This window comes from Saccopteryx leptura, chromosome 6 (genome assembly GCF_036850995.1).
Source record: "Saccopteryx leptura isolate mSacLep1 chromosome 6, mSacLep1_pri_phased_curated, whole genome shotgun sequence".
NCBI classification, from domain to species: Eukaryota; Metazoa; Chordata; class Mammalia; order Chiroptera; family Emballonuridae; genus Saccopteryx; species Saccopteryx leptura.
In genome coordinates, this window is record NC_089508.1 from 105,695,955 (window position 1) to 105,718,964 (window position 23,010).

General features: G+C 45.4%; 1 protein-coding gene and 1 non-coding gene across 3 annotated transcripts in view; one reads left to right on the top strand and one right to left on the bottom strand.

Moving 5' to 3' along the window:
- Positions 1-6,412: 6,412 nt before the first annotated feature.
- LOC136377665 (U1 spliceosomal RNA) lies at positions 6,413-6,576 on the top strand. Its single transcript, XR_010746344.1, has one exon. It is a non-coding gene; the product is annotated as a U1 spliceosomal RNA (small nuclear RNA).
- Positions 6,577-10,566: 3,990 nt separating this feature from the next.
- Positions 10,567-23,010, bottom strand: part of SNX6 (sorting nexin 6) — a 78,553-nt gene continuing 66,109 nt past the window's right edge. For both annotated transcript variants that reach the window (XM_066342001.1, XM_066342002.1), the window contains 3 exons: positions 20,797-20,956; positions 20,627-20,712; positions 10,567-11,334 (listed from right to left, as the gene is read on the bottom strand). In XM_066342001.1, coding sequence (XP_066198098.1) covers positions 11,281-11,334; positions 20,627-20,712; positions 20,797-20,956 — 300 coding nt within the window. In that variant the 3' untranslated portion in view covers positions 10,567-11,280. The remainder of the gene's footprint in view (positions 11,335-20,626; positions 20,713-20,796; positions 20,957-23,010) is intronic.

Here is a 23,010-nt window from a genome sequence, read left to right on the forward strand (position 1 = left end):
AGACAGAACTGGAGACTATAGAGTCAGGAAGGTTCCAGCTGGGCAGAGATCCGAGGAAACGTATTGTAGCATCCTTTTTGACTGTTGGTTGTTTCAGGAAGTTTCCTGTCTTAGGGTGCAGTTCCTAAAAACAAAGGATCGTCATACCTAACCCCGATGATGCCATTATCAAAATCAAGAAATTAGCATGGATTGATACAATATTATTATTGTTTACTCTACAGGCATTTTCCAGTTTTCATCAGTTGTCCCTATAATGCCCTTTATAGCAAAAGAAAATTCAAAACCACAGAACTAAGAGGCCAGTTATTTTGTGGACTGTCCTTCAGCTTTGGGGTAGTCCTGTGTCTCTTCATAATCACATTCAGGTATGCATATTTGAAACAAAGACTACATAAAGGATTTCGGGACTGTTACAGGTTGATTTGTGCCCCTCCAAAAACTATGTTCAAGTCCTGGCGCCTGCTACCTATTGTCGACGGAAGAAACTTCCAAAGCTGTAAGAGTTTTTTTTATGAGTTTATTTGAGCCAAACAGTCTACAATTGCCGGGAAGCAAAGTCTCAACGGATTGAGAAAGCGCTCCAGAAAATCGCAGTTTCACCAGTTATTTTTAATTTTTTTAATCACCACTGATTTTATACTGTACATCAGAATCAAAGGGAAAGAAGTAAGGGGGTTACCTGAAATTCACTGGTGATAGATTAGGGAGGCGGGGAAAAAGCAAAGGGGGGAAATCTCTGGGATTGGATAAAAAGTAAAAATGTATACTTTTTACATAAGGCAGGAAATGTTGTAATGTAATTTCATTCGCGAGTTACATAGAGACACCAAGGTAGGTTATAGAAGAAATTTTAGAAGGAGTTTTATTATTAAGCCGGGGACACGCACGGGGCATTATCAAACCGAAATCGTGCAGTCCAGAATATAGCTCTGACGCTGGTTTTATAGACATAATCACATACTGGTTGGGGGAAGAGAAGGGGGAGCATGGTACAAAAGTCATTTCCTAACAAGCTTATTGAATTTTTGCTCTCTTGTTACACTGTTTATCTACAGGATCTATCAAAAGGAAAAAAACAGCCCTACACCCTAAGACCATAAGGTAACACAGTAGTGATGAATGTTTTACAGACCTGACAAAGACATTCCCAAACCTTCTAGGATTTACAACCTATCCCAGTCACCACAATAGTGGGAAATGTTTAGTTTAGGCCCTAAACTTTAGGATAAGGAGAGGAGCTAAATGAAGTTACTTTTGCTAAGAGTGTTGGGGTTAGCTCATTAGGAAGTCTAAAACTAGTCCCTGCTTGCTTAGGTTACAAGTTTTGCGCATACAAAGAATTTCAAAATGATGATTATTAGAAAGCATATAAAATGTTACAGAATACAGGTGTTTCATGCAAGGGGGAGAGGCTCGTGATCCCTTTGTCTAGATCAGGGGTTGGGAAGCTTTTTGGCTGAGAGAGCCATGAACGCCACATATTTTAAAATGTAATTCCGTGAGAGCCATACAACCACCCGTGTACATTACGCATTATCCAATAAAAATTTGGTGTTGTCCCGGAGGACAGCTGTGATTGGTTCCAGCCACCCACAACCATGAACATGAGCGGTAGGAAATGAATGGATTGTAATACATGAGAATGTTTTATATATATATATATTTTTTTCTTTAATTTTATTTATTTATTTAATTATTTTTTACAGAGACAGTGAGTCAGAGAGAGGGATAGACAGGGACAGACAGACAGGAACGGAGAGAGATGAGAAGCTTCAGTCATTAGTTATTCATTGCGCGTTGCAACACCTTAGTTGTTCATTGATTGCTTTCTCATATGTGCCTTGACCGCGGGCCTTCAGCAGACCAAGTAACCCCTTGCTGGGGCCAGTGACCTTGGGTTCAAGCTGGTGGGCTTTTTTTTGCTCAAACCAGATGAGCCTGCGCTCAAGCTGGGTACCTCGGGGTCTCAAACCTGGGTCTTCCGCATCCCAGTGCGACACTCTATCCACTGCGCCACCACCTGGTCAGGCAAGAATATTTAATATTTTTAACGTTATTATTATTATTATTATTATTATTATTTTAATTAAAATTTTGTCTGCGAGCCTGACCAGGCGGTGGCGCAGTGGATAAAGCGTCAGACTGGGATGTGGAAGACCCCAGGTCACCAGCTTGTTGAGACCCCGAGGTCACCAGCTTGAGCGTGGACTCATCTGGTTTGAACAAAAAAAATAGCTCACCAGCTTGGACCCAAGGTCGCTGGCTCGAGCAAGGGGTTACTCGGTCTGCTGAGGCCCACAGTCAAGGCACATATGAGAAAGCAATCAATGATCAACTAAGGTGTCGCAACAAAAAACTGATGATTGATGCTTCTCATCTCTCTCCGTTCCTGTCTGTCTGTCCCTGTCTATCCCTCTCTCTGACTCTTTCTGTCCCTGTAAAAAATAAAAAGTAAAATAAATAAAATAATGACCATTTTACTAGCTCACAAGTCTTTGGATCACCGAATCTGACTGGGCTCACTCAACTGGGCAGTTCTTCAGTTCTCAAGTGGGATCACTCAGACAGTTGCAGTCAGCGGGATCACTCGGACAGTTGCAGTCAGCTGGGGCCTGGTCAGTCTCAGATGACGTGGTTCATCCTCACGACCAGGCCAACCCAGGCTTCCTCCGACAGGCTGACCTAGACTTTTCACGGTGGTCACAGGATGGCAAGTGAGAGCAAGTCCCAATAAGAAAAGGCTTTTCCACCTTCTGCTTGCATCGCATGTACTAATGTTCCATCAGCCAAAGCGAGTCACGGAGCCAAGTCCAGATCAATATGGGAGGACACCGCAGAAGCAGGATGGTTGCGCCTGGGGCCAGCGCTGCAGCCCTCTGCCACTGGGGGTGCTCACTGCTCACCAGGCTTGCCCCTTGTAATTATTAAGTAATTCGTGTGGAGATAATTTGAAGATAATTTGCAAATATCCTGTTCCTCATCAAACCGTACCAACAGTTTTTAGCTTCTGTTGATGAGTTTTGCATTATGATAGCCAAATCTTGATCTTCTAATTCCATCATTCATTCTGCATTTATTAGTTGGCGTTCTAGTGCAGGGGTAGTCAACCATTTTATACCTACCGCCCACTTTTGTATCTCTGTTAGTAGTAAAATTTTCTAACCGCCCACCAGTTCCACAGTAATGGTGATTTATAAAGTAGGGAAGTAACTTTATAAAATTTATAAAGCAGAGTTACAGTAAGTTAAAGCATTCAATAATAATTACTTACCAAGTACTTTATGTCAGATTTTCGCTAAGTTTGGCAGAATAAATCTTTTTTTTTTTTTTTTTTTTTTTTTTTTTTTTTACAGAGATAGAGAGAGAGTCAGAGAGAGGGACAGACAGATGGGAATGGAGAGATGAGAAGCATCAATCATTAGTTTTTCGTTGCGCATTGTGACACCTTAGTTGTTCATTGATTGCTTTCTCATATGTGCCTTGACCGCGGGCCTTCAGCAGACCGAGTAACCCCTTGCTCGAGCCAGCGACCTTGGGTCCAAGCTGGTGAGCTTTTGCTCAAACCAGATGAGCAATCAATGAACAACAAGGGTGTCGCAATGTGCAACGAAAAACTAATGATTGATGCTTCTCATCTCTCTCTGTTCCTGTGTGTCTGTCCCTGTCTATCTCTCTCTCTGACTCACTCTTTGTCTCTGTAAAAAAATAAAAACAAATAAAAAAAATTAAAAAAAAAAAAGAAGAAAAAAAAAGAACCAGAGCCTGGTTCTTTTTAGTAGGGAATGGCATTTAGGAAGCTAGAACAAGGCACTGGGTGTGCTTACCATTACCAGGTGTCTTCACTTCTCGGCCCCTTCAGTGCACAGAGCTAGGAAATACATAATTTCCTCTAAAAATTTATTTATTTATTTTAGAGACGGCGGGGGAGGGGGGGGGAGAGAGAGAGAGAGAGAGAGAGAGAGAGAGAAAACAGGGGAGGAGCAGAATGCATCAACTCCCATATGTGCCTTGACCAGGCAAGCCCCGGGTGTTGAACCAGTGTAAGGACCAAGAGAAGATCAGAAAATAAGCAAGGCACTAATGGAACAGGGAACTTAAGGGTTACAGGCAGGTCCTGCTCCTGTTCTGTTAGGAGTAACATGCCCAAGGTCGTTCAAGAAGCAGAGACAGATAGGGACTCTGGGAAGCTGAGAGAGAAGAAAAAAAAAAAAAGGAAAAAGAGACAAACGTTTGCATTCTATTGGTTAAAAGACCCTTATCAGAAGTTTAGGTTTGGAATTCGCCAATGAGCTAGACCCCAGCCCCTGTTGCTATGCTATGTGCAGCCCCCTTAGCAAATAGGTTACCGCCACATCTGCTTCTGTATGAGGCTTGCTTGCTTAGCTTATAAAAAGCTTTAGCTGTGAGCGCTAGGTGCGATTCCCATCTGTAGCTCCTTGTGAGCACGGTGTCTCTGGACACCTCGGGAATTTGCCCCTGCGCAGGTAAAACTGGCCAATAAAGTTACATCTATACTCCTGAAAGTCTCCGACATTTGTTCTTGACCCGGTGGATGCTACACCAGCAACCTCAACGTTCCAGGTCAACGTTTTATCCACGGCACCACCAAAGGTTAGGCATATATTTCTTTTCTTTTTTTCTTTTTTTTTTTTGCATTTTTCCGAAGCTGGAAACCGGGAGGCAGTCAGACAGACTCCCGCATGCGCCCGACCGGGATCCACCCGCCATGCCCACCAGGGGGCGATGCTCTGCCCATCCGGGGCGTCGCTCTGTTGCATCCAGAGCCATCCCAGCGCCTGAGGCAGAGGCCACAGAGCCATCCTCAGCGCCCGGGCCATCTTTGCTCCAATGGAGCCTTGGCTGCGGGAGGGGAAGAGACAGACAGAGAGGAAGGAGAGGGGGAGGGGTGGAGAAGCAGATGGGCGCTTCTCCTGTGTGCCCTGGCCGGGAATTGAACCCGAGACTCCTGCACGCCAGACCGACGCTCTACCACTGAGCCAACCGGCCAGGGCCAGGCATATATTTCTTACTCATATCTATATCTAGTAAGAATAGCGAGCCCCTACTGATATCCTCAGTTCCAAATGCCACCTGAACACCACCTGGTCCCTCCTTGCCCTCCCACTCCATACCTGGCTCCCAATGTCCATTTACTCATTAAATCAATCCTCCGATACACACAGCATTATGTTACAAAGTTGTTATAATCATATAGCTATGAAAAACGAACCTATTATGGGACACTCCAGGATCTGCTGGCAGTTCTTGTCCTTGGCCTTGAAGATGCTTACAGTCAAGGCACTGCGTTGAAAAGGCATTTTGGCTGGTTATTTTTTTCTATTTTCACATCTTTTTCCCACACAAAGGGTCGCATACTACATATATTTATGCATTTGTTTTAGTTTGTTTATTTTACTGATTTTTAGAGAGAGGAAGGGAGGGAGGGAGAGAGAGAGAGAGGCAGGGAGACACACACACAGAGGAACACGGATCTGTTCCTGTATTGTGCCCTGACCAGGATCCAACCGGCAACCTCGGGCTTCGGGAGCGTCCTCTGAGCAACTCAGCTATCCGGCCAGGGCGCACTTGCTTTTTTTTTTTTTTTCCCTTCACTTAACACAGTCAATGTGTTAAGTTAGAGAAGCCTAGGGGTCAAGAAAACCTGTCCCAACCTGCTCCAGGGCACAAGGGCGGCCAAAGAAAAAGGAAACAAACTAGAACCCCCAAAGTGTGATTTCCCACTAGGAAAAACATTAGAAACAGATCATGAGAGAATCGAACCCCTTAATCTAACTTTAAGCTACAAACCAATGTTTTAGATTTTACTTATATAAGAAATGCCTTTGTTTTACAAATTGATTTGAGAGAGAGGGAGAGACAGAAACATCAATTTGTTATTCCACTTATTTATGCATTGACTGGTTGACTCTTGCACAGTATGTGCCATGAACCAGGATGGAGCCGGCAACCTCCGCGTATGGGGACAACGTCCTAAGCAACTGAGCTACCCAGGCGGGGCCCACTGTTTTTTGTTTTTTGTTTGTTTGTTTGTTTTGTTTTGTTTTAACTAGGAGACTCAGAGCAGTTCTCTCTTGCCTCTTCTCTACTCTAGCGGCCAGGCGGATCCGAGAGGGAGCTAAGGACGCCAGGACGTCACGAAGAGGGCGTGGCGTATGTAGAAGAGCAAGAGCGCAGAGGCTGCCGGTCATACACGGCGGACAGGGGCCTCCACGTGTTCCCCCCCCCGCCTCCCGAGATCCGATCGCCCCCTCAGGTTGTTTCGGCGCCGGGCGAGGTTGCGACCAGGGTCCCCGAGGCAGCGAGGGTGCGGAGGCGGCTGGAGGAAAGTGACCATGCGTGAGGAGCGAAGCGAGCGTGGTGGTTCGGGTGGAGGCGGCAAGAGGAACTCATACTTACCTGGCAGGGGAGATACCATGATCACGAAGGTGGTTTTCCCAGGGCGAGGCTTATCCATTGCACTCCGGATGTGCTGACCCCTGCGATTTCCCCAAATGTGGGAAACTCGACTGCATAATTTGTGGTAGTGGGGGACTGCGTTCGCGCTCTCCCCTGACTTGTGTGGAGTCATAAGATCAGGTTTTGTGAGCTGTTTTATTTTTCTTCCGTATGAGCTTGCGTGCGTGCCGGTCGCCGGCGCACTCCCAGACGGAGGAGTGCTGGTTACCTGGTGGGGTTCGCCTAGCTGCGAGGGAGTGAAGAGGATGTAAATCCAGTTCTTCCTACTAAGGTCTTATTCCTCCTGGAGAGCTCGAGGCTTTCCCCACCCCCTGCTGTATTGTTTGCGTTGCGTGTCAAAAGGAAAAGGATGGGTGCGCGTGGAGCTGGACGTTGTGATGTCTCTCGCTGCCCAAAGACGGCAATAATGTAAGACTCGAAAAGAATTGCACTCCCCGGTTTTAAGACCTTGAATCACTCCCCATTCTCCCACTGCAATTTTCCTTTTAAACCCTGGTCTCCCATCTGACTATTTTCTGCATGGTACCCAACACTTAAGCAAGATCAGTCTGAGCTCAACTTCCATAGTTTTACTACAAAACATTAAGAATATTGTATACGCTTTTCCAAACTAGGTACCACCAGCCTTATGAGCCTGACTGGCCTACAGGCCTCACCCACTTTCTTTGCAATTTCTTCTCCTGCCACTCTCCACTCACCGAATAAGAAAGGCCCTCATCCCACACTGCCCTGGTTCCCACCTAGCTATTGACTCCCCCAGGCCATTCCCGCTGCCTGGCCCGCTCCTGTTCCTCCTTCTCAGAGCATGAAGCAGCGATTTTCAACCCTTTTCATCTCATGGCACACAAACTTACTAACATTCTGCCGAGCTGACCAGAAAAATTGGTATACTTTTTTTAATTTTTATTCCTTTTTAGAGAGAAGGAGAGAACAACATCGATTTGTTGTTCTACTTATTTATGCATTTATTGGTTGATTTTTGTATGTGCCCTGACTGGGGATTGAACTTGAAACACTGGCATACAGGGACAACACTCTAACCAACTGAGCTATCCAGCCAGGGCCAAAAATTGGTATACTTTTGAGTCATTCACACCAGATGGCTACCGTGGTGTTTGTTGGCTGTATTTTTTGTTGTTGTTGTTCTCTTTTTTTTTTTGGCCGTTTAAGGGGAAAGAAGTCTGGGCCCCTGACTAGTCAGGTATTACCGGTTTAAAAAACTCTTGCGGCACACCGGTTGGAAATCTCTGGCATGAAGCATAACCAGAGGGGAAACCCTAGACTATCCCACGCAGGCAGGGCTTTGTGCCCGTAGGTGTCTTTCTGTTTTACCTCTGTGTCCCCCAGGCATAAGAAGGCCAATAAGTGTTTTATCAATGCTACAACTCAATGGCAGTGAATCCAGGGCTGGCCGTTTTTATCAGGATCAAGCAGCGAGCTACGGAATAACAAATGTTTGTTCTGGAGATGAAAAGTAGAATCTTTCCTAAGTAGGCCCTTGAGGGAGTTATTTTTTATTTTATTTTTTTAACGTTAAGAGAGAGACAGGAACATCGATCTATTCCTGTATGTGCCCTGACCCGGGATGGAACCCACAACCTCTGCTCTGCGGAACAATGCTCTAACCAATCGAGCTAACCGGCCAGGGTGGGCGTAAGATATTTTTTACCTGATTCGTAGGAATTTTTAAAGTGAGAAGACCCTTGCAAATTGTGCTAGTCAACTCATTTGTATATTAAGCAACCCTCCATCCCCTCCCAGCACCCCAACAAGTACTTTAAGAATGTAAGGGGCTGCCTGACCGGCTGTGGCGCAGGGCATAGGGCGTCCGCTTGGAACTCTGAGGTCGCTCTGTTAGAAACCCTGGGCTTGCCCAGTCATGGCACATACGACAAGCAAGCAATGAACAGCTAAAGTGACACAACTACGAGTTGATAGTTCTCGGTCCCACCCCCTTCCTCTCTCTGTAAACTCAATAAATAAAATCTTAAAAAAAGAAAAGAAAAGAAAATAATGTAAGGGGCCAAGGCATATATGCCATCCACTGTACCATCTTCCCCCAAAGGCCACCCCGGCACAGACAGGTTAACTGATGGACACGTATAGCGTTTTGCCCTGTACTTGCAGTGTCTTGATGTTTACAGAGCATCTTCACATTTCCAAAGCGCTGTACCAACATTTATTAATCCTCACAACACCCCTGTGAGGTAGGTCAATGTCCTTCAGAGTAGAGAAACTGAGGTCAAGTAGAGAGGTCAAGTGAACCTGCCTCAGGCCACAGGGCTCCCTGTAAAGGGACCCCACCGAATCCAGAAGCTAGGGCCCTCCATCCCACGTTCACCCACTTGATGAGCACTGACTGTGTGGGTATACTCTCGCCAGCGAAGGTGACACAGACAAACCACACCAATCTCTCAGTGAACAGTTCAAATGGCATCGGAGAACATCAATCAGTTAAAGAGAGAAGCATTGCCTGACCCGTGGTGGCGCAGTGGATAAAGCGTCGACCTGGAATGCTGAGGTCACCGGTTCAAAACCCTGGGCTTGCCCGGTTAAGGCACATATGGGGGTTGATGCTTCCTGCTTCGCCCCCCACTCCTTGTCTCTCTCTCTTTCTCTCCTCTCTAAAATGAATAAAATTTTAAAGTAAAAAAAAAAAAAGAGAAAGAGAGAGAGAGGGAGAACCATTAACCAGCCCAGCAGGGAGACTGGAGGAGGGCCGGAATCATCCTGACTAGCCTTGGGACCTAGACCGGGCATTCTTCAGACCGGTCTGGGACCCATCCGAGCGGTGACCCACTCAAATGCCCACGGTTTCTGAATGGGAGAAAACTTAGAAACCGAGATAGTGGAAACATCCAACCACTCAATCTAACTTTATGTATTTATTTAAAAAATTTTTTTAAAGACTTTATTCAATTTTTTTTCAGAGAGAAGAGAGAGGGAGAGAGAGAGAGTGAGAGAGAGAGAGAGAGAGAGAGAGAAGGAAAGGAGAGGAACAGGAAGGGGGAGGAACAGGAAGCATCAACTCCCATATGTACCTTGACCAGGCAAGCCCAGGGCTTCGAACCAGCGACCTCAGTGTTCCAGGTCGACGCTTATCCCACTGTGTCACCACAGGTCAGGCTAACTTCATTTTTCTTTTTAAAATATTTATTTCTTTTTTTTGTTTTGACAGAGACAGAGAAAGAGTCAGAGAGAGGGACAGCTAGAGACAGGAAGGGAGAGAGATGAGAAGCATCAATTTTTCATTGGGGCGCCTTAGTTGTTCATCGATTGCGTTCTCATGTGTGCCTTGATGGCGGCGGGGGGGGGGGGCTACAGCAGAGCAAGTGACCCCTTGCTCAAGCCAGCGACCTTTGGGCTCAAGCCAGTGACCCCGTGCTCAAGCCAGATCAGCCCACCCTTAAGCCGGCGACCTTGGGGTTTCGAACCTGGGTCCTCCTCTATCCACTGTGCCACCGCCTGGTCAGGCTTATTTATTCATTTTTAGAGCAGAGAGAGAAAGAGAGAGAGAAGGAAGGGGTGGTGGTGGGGAAGTAGGAGGCATCAACTCCTATATGTGCCAGGCAAGCACAGGGTTTTGAGCCGGCGACCTCGCTGTTCCAGGTCGACGCTTTATCCACTGTGCCACCACAGGTCAGGCTCAATCTAACTTTAAATAGGCATGACATAATTTTCATTCACAGTAGAGAGGCCAATTTTATTTGTAATGTCACTACTGACAATTAGGATCCATTCTGTACCCTAACTTTATTACAAGCGTCTCAATTTTTTCTCCCCCGTCAAGCACTGCTCCCTCTAGCAGGCTTCTCTGTCTCCACACTGCCCTAGACACTGGTGTAACTACCAAGTGGCTCACTGGCATATGTCACGTGGTTAACTGGCCGAGCCCGGAAACTGTAACAGACCATATTCTCAGCTTCCACATTGTAGAAATAGCTGCCTCTGCCCTGCCTCTGCCCAATTCTATCTTCTATGAAGTGCTAAAAGCACAGCGGCAGTTCATTCTTTTGTAAAGGGATTGGTGAACTTGGTTCAAATATGTCACTTTAAAGGAAATAAGAAAAACCAATACCTGCTCTGTGAAGCATTATACAGGAGTAGATTTTATTACTGCTACTCCACATTTTGGAGTGATACAATGACCAGAGTTAAAAATCATCACTGTTATCACTTTATTTGACAATAGTTGGTTTAGTCTACAAGTTTAAGGCAAACATACTATATGCATTTGCTTTTCTTCAGAAATCATACTTAGAAAGATTACATAAAGTCTGTCCCAAAACTTCTAAGAAATAGTCATTAATTAAAAATCAGTCTGATTAAGATGTTTTACCAGGATACACGAATGAACTAAGGTGGTATACAATGTTTAAAAAAAAAAAAAAAAAAAAAAAAAAGGTAATGGAAATCTTTATCTTGTTTGAAGAATATATTTTGAAAGGGTGAAACTTCAGAAACGACTTAAAGGTAAATAAGATTGGCAGCCATAAGGAATAGTATTCATAAAATAAACAGTTCTAGAGACTACTTAAAAAAGAGATTGGATTTTGGGTTTTGAAGAGGAGGAGAGACAGCCGCCCGGGGAGCAGCAGGTGCAGGGGCGCTGCGTGCCCCGCAGACTGGCAGCGCCTGTGGACGCCCCGCCCCGCTGTTTCTCAGAAAAAAGGAGAGTAGATGCACTTTGTCAGCTGTTTCTTTTGTTTCCAGTGAGCAGTAAATGCCGAACGTCATTAAGAAAATGAAAATACAATCTGAAGGAAGGCAGCCCTTTTTAACCCAAAGGTGGAGCGTGGCTTATGTGTCTCCATTTAACACTGCCAGGCAGTTCTGCAGCAACTGGAGAGTACCCTAAGAAGGAAGGAAAATAAATTATGAAGTTCAAACAGTTTGGCGGAAGTCTCATTGAAAACATCAAGTATTAGAAATCACATAAATCTAAATTTGTTAAGATATAAGAATTTTGGAACAGCTACTTATATACAAATAAAAATTTAAAGACATAAAATTATATAATTTGTTAATGTACAATAATTTGCACATACTAGATTCTTCAGTAAATTTCCATCTAGACCAATATTAATGTTTTGATTTGGCATGTTCTAGTGAGGGGTAAAATATGCCCTTTGTATTCGAGTTAAACTACTGAATATTTTTTTAGTATAATAGGTTCTCATCGCTTCACTTTAGCTATTAGCATATATGGTAGCAGAGTTACAGCAGTTTTTATAAAAATAGTAAGATTACAAACTAAAGTGTTCTATAAAATTCATACTTAAGGACCTATTTTTTAAAATTAAAAAAAAAAATTTTTAAGGCTTTATTCATTTGAGCATCAACTCCCACATGTGCCTTGACTGGGCAAAGGCCAGGGTTCTGAACCGGCGGACCTCAGCGTTCCAGGTCGATGCTTTATCCATTGTGCCACCACAGGTCAGGCCTTAAGCACCCATTCATAAAAGATGTAAACTGGCACCCAAAATAAGAGATGTGTAAAGATAAATTTAAGTACAGGGCGGGGTGGGGCAAACACGAAACAGAGTTTATTCTTGTATTATATTAAGTTTATTGATTCTAGGTGAGGGGAGAGAGGGAGAGAGAACGGTAGAGAAACACAGATTCACTGGTTGATTTCTGCATGTATCCAGACTAAGGATCAAATCCTCAGCCCTTGCTCAGTGGGACAACACTCAAACAACTGGACTACCAGGCCAGGGCTATTGTATTATTCTAACTACAGATGAACAACTATAAAACCTACTTTTGTCCCATCCTGTATATTTAGCTTACATAATATATAAATAGGGATGAAGGAAAACCTCTTTCATTGAGTAGAAAGTCAACCAAAATGTATACAGCATGATGGAATTAGAGAATGACCATTTGGCAACCACCATAACTCTATTTGACTCAGCAAAAAATCATGAATAGGCCCTGGCCGGTTGGCTCAGCGGTAGAGCATCGGCCTAGCGTGCGGAGGACCCGGGTTCGATTCCCGGCCAGGGCACACAGGAGAAGCGCACATTTGCTTCTCCACCCCTCCGCCGCGCCTTCCTCTCTGTCTCTCTCTTCCCCTCCCGCAGCCAAGGCTCCATTGGAGCATAGATGGCCCGGGCGCTGGGGATGGCTCTGTGGCCTCTGCCCCAGGCGCTAGAGTGGCTCTGGTCGCAACATGGCGACGCCCAGGATGGGCAGAGCATCACCCCCTGGTGGGCAGAGCGTCGCCCCATGGTGGGCGTGCCGGGTGGATCCCGGTCGGGCGCATGCGGGAGTCTGTCTGACTGTCTCTCCCTGTTTCCAGCTTCAGAAAAATGCAAAAAAAAAACAAAAACAAAAACAAACAAACAAAAAAAATCATGAATAGATGATAAAAATAGTATACTACTACAATGCTACTACTGTAGCCATTAGCTACATGCAGCTAAATCAATATTAAATTTCCATTAATTAAAAGTAAATAAGCCTGACCAGGCAGTGGCACAGTGGATAGAGCGTAGGACTGGGATGCCGAACACCCAGATTCGAGACCCCGAAGTCGCCAGCTTGAGTGCGGGCTCATCTGGTTTGAGCAAAAGCTCACCAGCTTGGACCCAAGGTTGCTGGCTTGAGCAAGGGGTTATTCGGTCTGCTGAAGGCCCGCAGTCAAGGCACATATTAGAAAGCAATCAGTGAACAACTAATGTGTCTCAATGTGCAACAAAAAACTAATGATTGATGCTTCTCATCTCTCCGTTCCTGTCTGTCTGTCCCTGTCTATCCCTCTCTCTGACTCTCTCTCTGTCTAAAAAAAAAAAAAAAAAAAAAAAAAAAAAAGTAAATAAAAACTCAGATCTGTCCTCGTCGGATAGCTCAGATGGTTATACCAACATCCTAAAATGCAGAGATTGCCAGTTCGATCTCAGGTCAGGGTACATACTACAGCAGATCAATTTTCCTGTCTCTCCCTCTCTCTAAAATCAATAGAATCAACATTCAACAACAACAGCTCAGCTCCTCAGTTGCACCACCCACATTTGAAGTGTTTGACAGCGACATGAGGCTAGTGGCTGCCACACTCGACATTGGTAACTAAGTGATGAGATATTTTTACACAATCCCCGCAGAATACTTAAAAAAATTTTTTTCCTACTGATCTTAGAGAGAGAGGAAAGAAGGGGTGAGGAGGGGGAGGGAGGGAGGGAGGGAGAGAGGGAGGGAGAGAGAGAGAGAGAGAGAGAGAGAGAGAGAGAGGGAGATATTATTCCACTTATCATGTATTCACTGGTTGATTCTTGTATGTGCCCTGACCGGGGATTGAACCCGCAAGCTTGGTGTATCAGGACGATGCTCCAACCGAGCTACCCGGGCAGGGCCCTGCAGAAGACTTCATTCCAAAGTGTGAAATTGTAGCTTTGCCATGATGTAGTGAGAAGACATAAGCATCACACTTCTTTGGAATTTCTGCTAAAAGTACATAACCTAAACCCAATACTTAAGCCCAAATTAAAGGGTATTCTGTAGGCCAGTGCTTTTAATAGTGTCCAATGTTACATAATAACACCAAGACTCAGGAACTTTTCCAGATTAAAAAGTGTAAAAAGACATGATCTGAATGCAACACACTATTTTGAATCTCCTTCTGCTGTTAAGGACATTATTGAAACTGGTGAAAAGTGAGTTAAGTGCTTGTGGATTGGATAAGCATTATACCAATATTAAGTTTCTGATCTTTATTATGGTAATGAAAACTTAAGAGAATTATTTGGTTTTAGAAAATTCACACTGAAGTGTTTGAGAGTGAAGAGGCATCATATCCACAATTTACTCAAATGGTTTAAGACAAAGTGAGGTGTTTTTACAGAGTGTGTGTGTGTAAAGAGGAAGGACAAAGCAAATGGGATCATCTGAACGTTTGAGGAATCTGGGTAAAAAGTATCAAGAAATTCTTGTACTTTCCTTACAACTATCTGAAAGTCTGAAATAACATAAATATTTAACAGTTTTAGGTTATTTAGGTTACTGTCAATTTGTTGGCAGTATGTCGACAGTGATAAATGACTTTGGGCCTATGTTTTTTTTTTTTTTTTTACAGAGACAGAGAGAGAGTCAGAGAGAGGGATAGACAGACAGGAACGGAGAGATGAGAAGCATCAATCATTAGTTTTTCGTTGCGCATTGCGACACCTTAGTTGTTCATTGATTGCTTTCTCATACGTGCCTTGACCGCGTACCTTCAGCAGACCGAGTAACCCCTTGCTCGGGCCAGCGACCTTGGGTCCAAGCTGGTGAACTTTTGCTCAAACCAAATGAGCCCACACTCAAGCTGGCGACCTTGGGGTCTCGCACCTGGGTCCTCGGCATCCCAGTCCGACGCTCTATCCACTGCGCCACCGCCTGGTCAGGCAAGCCTATGTTTTTAAAATTATCCCGCATGCACCCCAACCGGGATCCACCAGGCAACCCTGTCTGGGGTGATGCTCCAATCAACCGAGCTATCCCTCAGTGGTGCTCACACCAACTGAGACACTGGCTGAGAGAAGGGAAGAGGGAGGGGAAGAGAAGCAGATGGTCGCTACTCATGTGTGCCCTGACCAGGAATGGAACTTGGGACGTCTGCATGCCAGGCCGACAGTCTATCCACTGAGCAAACCACCCAGGGCCTGAAATTATCTTCTTAAAGTTATATTCCTCAAGTTGACTGCTGAGTCAAAAGATGCATACCCTGCACTTAGACACACTCCAAAAGGGTGTGCACCAACCCACAAGTCACCAGCATGGCATATGAGGACTCGCTTCACACCCTCAGTTGGTGTGATCACTTTTTTTTACTACCCTTATCATACATTTGAGACTATTTTCAAGGACACAAATGTAACCTATCTAGTTTTCTGTTACAAGATTTCAATTATGTGATGGCACATATCCCAGTTATAATAAATGAAATCCAAAGGTAGTTTCAAACCATGTTGCGTGTGAATTTAACTATCTAGTCTTTCTGGAATAACTTAGGTGGATTCTGAGACCAAAATGAGATTCTGTTCAGATTTACAAAATCATAAAGACATCTTAAACAGAGTAGAGTTTCTCAACCTCGGCAACCTTGACCTTTTGGACTGTACAGTCCTTCCTGTGTAGACTGCCCTGTGCATTGTGGGTGCTCAGCAGAATCCCTGGCCTCTGCCAGTAGCAATCTACCCACCTCAGTTGTGACATCCACAAATGTCTCCAGAAATGGCTAAATATCTCCTGGGAGGAAAAACCACCTCCACTTGAAAGCCACCGGGCTGGAAGAGCTATCAGAAAACTGAACACAGCATACTTCGGAAAGAATTTGAAGAAGTACAAAATCTGGAAGTCAGAGGCTGACATCAACCTTTACAAGGAGTCAGCAAGGTTTTCCTGTCAAGGGCTAAACAGTGAATATTTTAGACTTCAAGAGACATCTGGTCTCTTTCAGTTACTCACTTTTTTGCTTTAACATAATTTTTTTTAAAAGACAGAGAGAGAAAGAGAGAAGGGGGGAGGAACAGAGAGCATCAACTCCCATATGTGCCTTGACCAGGCAAACCCAGTGTTTCGAACTGGCGACCTCAGCGTTCCAGGTCGACGCCCTTATCCACTGCGCCACCACAGGTCAGGCTCCCTTTTTCTAAAGTACTGTGAAAGCAATCATAGACAAAGCTTAATGAATGAGCTGACTATATTCAAATAACATTTTATTTATAGATTAAATTCAAATTTTATATAATTATCACATCATGAAATATTTTTAACTTTTTTTGTGTGTGTGTGACACAGACAGAGAAAGAGACAGAGCGAGGGACAGACAGGGACAGACCGGAAGGGAGAGAGATGAGATGCATCAATTCTTCGTTGTGGCACCTTACTTGTTCACTGATTTTTTTCTCATATGTGCCTTGACCCAGGGGGCTACAGCAAAGTGAGTGACCCTTTGCTAAGGCCAGCGACCATGGGGTCACGTCTATGATCCCATGCTCAAGCCAGCAAACCCATGCCCAAGCTGGATAGCATGCACTCAAGCCGGATGAGCCCACGCTCAAGCTGGCAACTTCAAAGTTTCGAACCTGGGTCCTCTGTATCCCAGTCTGACGCCCTATGTGTGGCGCCACCACCTGGTCAGGCTATGTTTTATTTTTTAAAATGTTTATTTTATTGATTTAAGGGAGGGAGGGAGAGACAGAAACATCGATCTGTTTCTGTATGTACCCTACTGGGGTAGAGGGAGGATTGAAGTGCCAACCTTCGTGCTGTGGAGTGATGCTCTAACCAACAGAGCTAGCCAGCCAGGGTAGGGATGGTTTTTTTTTTTTGTATTTTTCTGAAGCTGGAAACGGGGAGAGACAGTCCGACAGACTCCCTCATGCGCCCGACCGGGATCCACCCGGCACGCCCACCAGGGTGCGACGCTCTGCCCACCAGGGGGCGATGCTCTGCCCCTCCGGGGCGTCGCTCTGTTGCGACCAGAGCCACTCCAGCGCCTGGGGCAGAGGCCAAGGAGCCATCCCCAGCGCCCGGGCCATCTTTGCTCCAATGGAGCCTCGCTGCGGGAGGGGAAGAGAGAGACAGAGAGGAAGGAGAAGGGGAGGGGTGGAGAAACAGATGGGCGCTTCTCCTGTGTGCCCTGGCCGGGAATCGAACCCGGGACTTCTGCACGCCAGGCTGATGCTCTACCACTGAGCCAACCGGCCAGGGCCGGCAGGGACGTATTTTTAAAATAACCATTTAAAAACAGAAACGTGCCTGACCAGGCAGTGGCGCAGTGGATAGAGCGTCGGACTGGGATGCGGAGGACCCAGGTTCGAGACCCCAAGGTCGCCAGCTTGAGCACAGGCTCATCTGTTGGTTTTTTTTTTGTTTTTTTTTTAATTAATTTATTTATTTATTCATTTTAGAGAGGAGAGGGAGAGACAGAGAGAGAGAAGGGGGAGGAGCTGGAAGCATCAACTCCCGTATGTGCCTTGACCAGGCAAGCCCAGGGCTTTGAACCGGTGACCTCAGCATTTCCAGGTCGATGCTTTATCCACTGCTCCACCACAGGTCAGGCGGCTCATCTGGTTTGAGCAAAGCTTGGACCAAGGTCACTGGGTGAACAAGGGGTTACTCGGTCTGCTGTAGCCCCATGGTCAAGGCACATATGAGAAAGCAATCAATGAGCAACTAAGGTGTCGCAACGAAAAACTGATGATTGATGCTTCTCATCCCTCTCCGTTCCTGTCTGTCTGTCCCTATCTATCCTTCTCTCTCTGTCTCTGTAAAAAAAAAAAAAAAAAAAAAAAGTAAAAAAATAAAATAAAAACAGAAATGTCACTCCTGGTTCATAGGCTATATTGCCAACCCTTTCTTTTTTATTTTATTTTTTAAATTTTTTAATTCATTGTAGAGAAGAGAGAGAGAGAGAGAGAGAGAGAGAGAGAGAGAGAGAGAGGAGGAGGAGGAAGCATCAACTCCCATATGTGCCTTGACTCGGTAAGCCTAGGGTTTTGAACTGGCGACCTCAGCGTTCCAGGTTGACGCTTTATCCACTGTGCTACCACAGGTCAGGCCGCCAACCCTTTGTTGCTTTAGAACAGAACCTTTGATAGTTTATAGCCTCTTTATTTTTTAAAAATTATTATTTTAGTATATTTTATTTTATATTTTTGTGACAGAGACAGAGAGAGAGGGACAGACAGACAGGAAGGGAGAAAGATGAGAAGCATCAATTCTTTGTTGCAGCACCTTAGTTATTCATTGAATGCTTTCTCATATGCGCCTTGATCGGGGGGGCTACAGCAGACCAACTAACTGACCCCTTGTTCAAGCCAGCGACCTTGGGCTTAAGCTGGTGGCCTTGCTCAAACCAGATGAGCCCATGCTTAAGCTGGCGACCTCGGGGTGTTGAACCTGGGTTCTCCACGTCCCAGTCCGATGCTCTATTCACTGTGCCACTGCCTGGTCAGGCTATAACTTCTTTAAAAAGAACAAAAACAGATCCTGGCCGGTTGGCTCAGTGGTTGAGTGTCGGCCTGGCGTGTGGATGTCCCCGGTTTAATTCCTGGTCAGGGTACACAGGAGAAGTGCCCATCTGCGTCTCCATCTTTCCCTTTCTCTGTTCTATCTCTTCCCCTCCTGCAGCCAAAGTTCCACTGGGGCAAGCTGGCCCGGGGTGTTGAGGATGGCACCATGGTTTCGCCTAAGGCGCTAAAATGGCTCCGGTTGCAACGAAGCAACGGCCCCAGATAGGCAGAGCATTGACCCCTAGTGGACTTTCCATGTTGATCCCAGTTGGGCACATGTGGGAGTCTCTCTGTCTCCCTGCTTGTCACTTAAGAAAAACACAATAAATAAATAAATATAACAAAAACATCATGTCCAGTGGTGATACAGTGAATAGAACGTGGACCTGGAACACTGAGGTCTCCAGTTCAAAACCCTGAGGTTGCTGGCCCTGAGTGCAGAGTCGCTGGCTTGAGCAAGGGGAACACTGACATGGCCCTGGTACGAGAAGCTCAATGTACAACTAAAGTGAAAGCAACTACCAGGTGATGCTTCTCCCCCTCTCTCCTTTCCTGTCCTTTCTGTTCTCTCTCAAAAAATAAATAAATAACCAAACAAAGAAAATAACAAAAACAGTGAACATTAGAAACCAACCCAGGGTTCAGTAAATATATATATCATGCCAAACTTATCAAAACTTTTTCTTGATTTTAATGAGGAATTTGATAATTCTTATACTCTTCATAGATAAAATGGAGACATAATGGTTGATGATAATATAGAGGTGAATTCATAACTACCTAAATAATTATAATCACAGAATATTAATTAATACCAATTAGTACAGAGAGAATAAAAACTAAAAAATTTAGCCTTTTTTGGTGCCACATACTATTGTGTGTGTGTGTGTGTGTGTGTGAGAGAGAGAGAGAGAGAGAGAGAGAAAGAGACAGAGAGAGAGACAGATAGGGACAGACAGACAGGAATGGAGAGAGATGAGAAGCATCAATTCTTTGCTACGCTCAAGCTGGCGACCTCAGGGTTTCAAACCTGGTTCCTCTGGGTCCCAGTCTGTCGCTCTATCCACTGCGCCACCACTTGGTCATGCTAGATCAATCTTTTAAATTACAATTTAGATTAAAAAATATATAAAAAAGGCCCTGGCCGGTTGGCTGAGCGGTAGAGCGTCGGCCTGGCATGCGGGAGTCCCGGGTTCGATTCCCGGCCAGGGCATACAGTAGAAGCGCCCATCTGATTCTCCACCCCTCCCCCTCTCCTTCCTCTCTGTCTCTCTCTTCCGCTCCTGCAGCCAAGGCTCCACTGGAGCAAAGTTGGCCCAGGCGCTGAGGATGGCTCTGTGGCCTCTGCTTCAAGCGATAGAATGGCTCTGGATGCAACAGAGCGACGCCCCAGAGGGGCAGAGCATCGCCCCCTGGTGGGCATGCCGAGTGGATCCCAGTCGGGCGCATGCAGGAGTCTGTCTGACTGCCTCCCTGTTTCCAGCTTTGGAAAAATAAAAACAAAACAAAACAACAACAACAACAAAATATATATATATAAAAATTGGATGAAGACATTAAAAGTTCATACAAATTAAAAATGTCCACCATATTGTAGGATTATCATGTATAGCAGTAAATTCTGTATGATAAAATTTATATACACACACACACACACACACATTCTGTGACAGAGACAGAGAGAGACAGAGAAAGGGACAGATACGGAGAGACAGGAAGGGAGAGAGATGAGAAGCATCAATTCTTTGTTGTGGCTCCTTAGTTGTTCATTGATTGTTTTCTCATATGTGCCTTGACCGGGGGGGGGGGGGGGGGGGGGGCGGGCTAAGGAGACCGAGTGACCGGTTGCTCAAGCCAGCGACCTTGGGCTCAAGCTGGTGAGCCTTGCTCAAACCAGATGAGCCGGCGTCAAGCCGGCAACCTCGGGGTTTCAAACTTGGGTCCTCTGCGTCCCAATCCTATGCTCTATCCACTGCGCCACCGCCTGGTCTGTCTAAAACCAAATATTTTTAGGAAGTGAAATAAACTTGTAAAAAGTAATTTCAATTCAGGAATAGTTCTTACAGTAACCCCGGAATCAATTTCATAACTGATTCATTTCTAAGTTGTAAGTTCCTTAAATTAACAAACCTTTAATATGACCTTACCTTTGCATGCTTCAGTTCCAACTCTGCCAGTTCCACTAAATTTTTTCTGAATGCTGCAACTCTTCTCGTCTTAAAATCTATGAGTTCTGTGAACAAAAGACATTAGGATTAATTATTTAATTTACATACTAGTGTAAAGCATACCTTATCAAAGGTTAATATAACAGTACCTTGTTTTGCAGATTCTGATATTTTTTCAAATTTCTGACAACATAATTGTTGAGATGTTTCAGCCTGTAGAACATCTTTATTTTTTGCTCTTGCTTTATCCAGTGCTTTATTAGCATTTTCATAATCCACTAGCGACCTAGATCTTCGATAGAGAAGATCCTATAAAACAGAATACTTCACAATAATATAGGCTGCACATTGCACCGCCACCACCGCCTAATCATCCTCCCAGCTAAACTGTAACACTCATACCACATGCTAGTTACTCTTTTGTTTTCTAAAGATGTTTTATTTATTGACTCTACAGAGAGAGGAGAGAGAGAAAAGTGAGGGAGTGAGAAGTATCAACTCATAGCTGCTTCACTTTAGATTTTCAATGATTGCTTGTTGTATGTGCCTTGACCGGGTAAGCCCAGGGCTTTGAACCAGTGACCTCAGCATTCCAGGTCGATGTGTTACCCACTTCACCATCACAGAGTAAACATTTCTGTACTTTGTTTCTTAATTTTATTGATTTTTTTCAGAGAGAGGAAGGGAGAGAGAGAGAGAGACAGAAACATCGCTCTGTTTCTGAATGTGCCTTCACTAGGGACTGAGCCAGCAACCTCTGTGTATTGGGACATTCTGGACAGGGTGACGCTTCTGTCTTTTTAATAACAGCTTTATTGGGATATAATGCACAGACCATGTAGCTCACTCACTCGAAGTGCACAATTCAGTGGTTTTTAGGCGCTTGCAGAGTTGCTTAACCATCGCTACAACCAATTCTGAAACACTTTTGTCACCCAAAAAGAAACCCTATATCCATTAATAGTTACTCTCCATCTTCACCTCCCACCCTCAATCATTAATGCTTTCTATCTGTATGGATTTGCTTATGCTGGCCATTTCATTAAAAAATGAAATCAGGCCCTGGCTGGTTGGCTCAGAGGTAGAGCGTCGGCCTGGTGTGCGGGGGACCCAGGTTCGATTCCCGGCCAGGGCACATAGGAGAAGCGCCCATTTGCTTCTCCACCCCCCCTCCTTCCTCTCTGTCTCTCTCTTCCCCTCCCGCAGCCAAGGCTCCATTGGAGCAAAGATGGCCCGGGCACTGGGGATGGCTCCTTGGCCTCTGCCCCAGGTGCTAGAGTGGCTCTGGTCGCGGCAGAGCGACCGCCCGGAGGGGCAGAGCATCGTCCCCTGGTGGGCAGAGCCTTGCCCCTGGTGGGCGTGCCGGGTGGATCCCAGTCGGGCGCATGCGGGAGTCTGTCTGGCTGTCTCTCCCCGTTTCCAGCTTCAGAAAAATACAAAAAAAAAAAAAAAAAAAAAAAAAATGAGATCAGCCTGACCAGGTGGTGGCGCAGTGGATACAGCTTCGAACTGGGATGCGGAGGACCCAGGTTCGAAACCCCGAGGTTGCAGCTTAAGCGTGGGTTCACCAGCTTGAGCGCGGGGTTGCTAGCTTGAGCCCAAAGGTCGGTGGCCTGCAGCCCAAGGTCACTGGCTTGAGCAAGGGGTCACTCGCTCTGCTGTGGTCAAGGCACATGTGAGAAAGCAATCAATGAACAACTAAGGTGCCCCAATGAAGAATTGATGCTTCTCATTTCTCTCCCTTCCTGTCTGTCTGTCCCTATCTGTCCCTCTCTCAGTCTCTGTCAAAAACAAAACAAAACAAAACAAAACAAAAAGACACACAACAAAAAACATATGGCCCTGGCCAGTGGCACAGTGGATAGGTCAGCCTGGAGCGCCAAGGTCGCTGGTTCCATCCCAGCAATGCCAGCCTGATTCCAAAGGTACCGGCTCAAGCCACAGGGCATGTATGAGAAGCAATCAATGAGTGCACAACTAAGTGGAACAAGTTGATGCTTCTCTCTCTCTCCTCCTTCCCTCTTCTCTCTCTTAAAAAATAAATCATACAGCCTGACCTGTGGTGGCACAGTGGATAAAGCGTCGACCTGGAAATGCTGAGGTCGCTGGTTTGAAACCCTGGGCTTGCCTGGTCAAGGCACATATGGGAGTTGATGCTTCCAGCTTCTCTCCTCTCTCTCCCTCCCTCTCTCTCTCTCTGTCTCTCCCTCTCCTCTCTAAAATGAATAAAAAAAAAAAAATAAATCATACAGCCTGACCTGTGGTGGCGCAGTGGATAAAGCATCAACCCGGAACACTGAGGTTGCTGGTTCAAGACCCTGGGCTTGCCTGGTCAAGGCACATACGGGAGTTGGTGCTTCTTG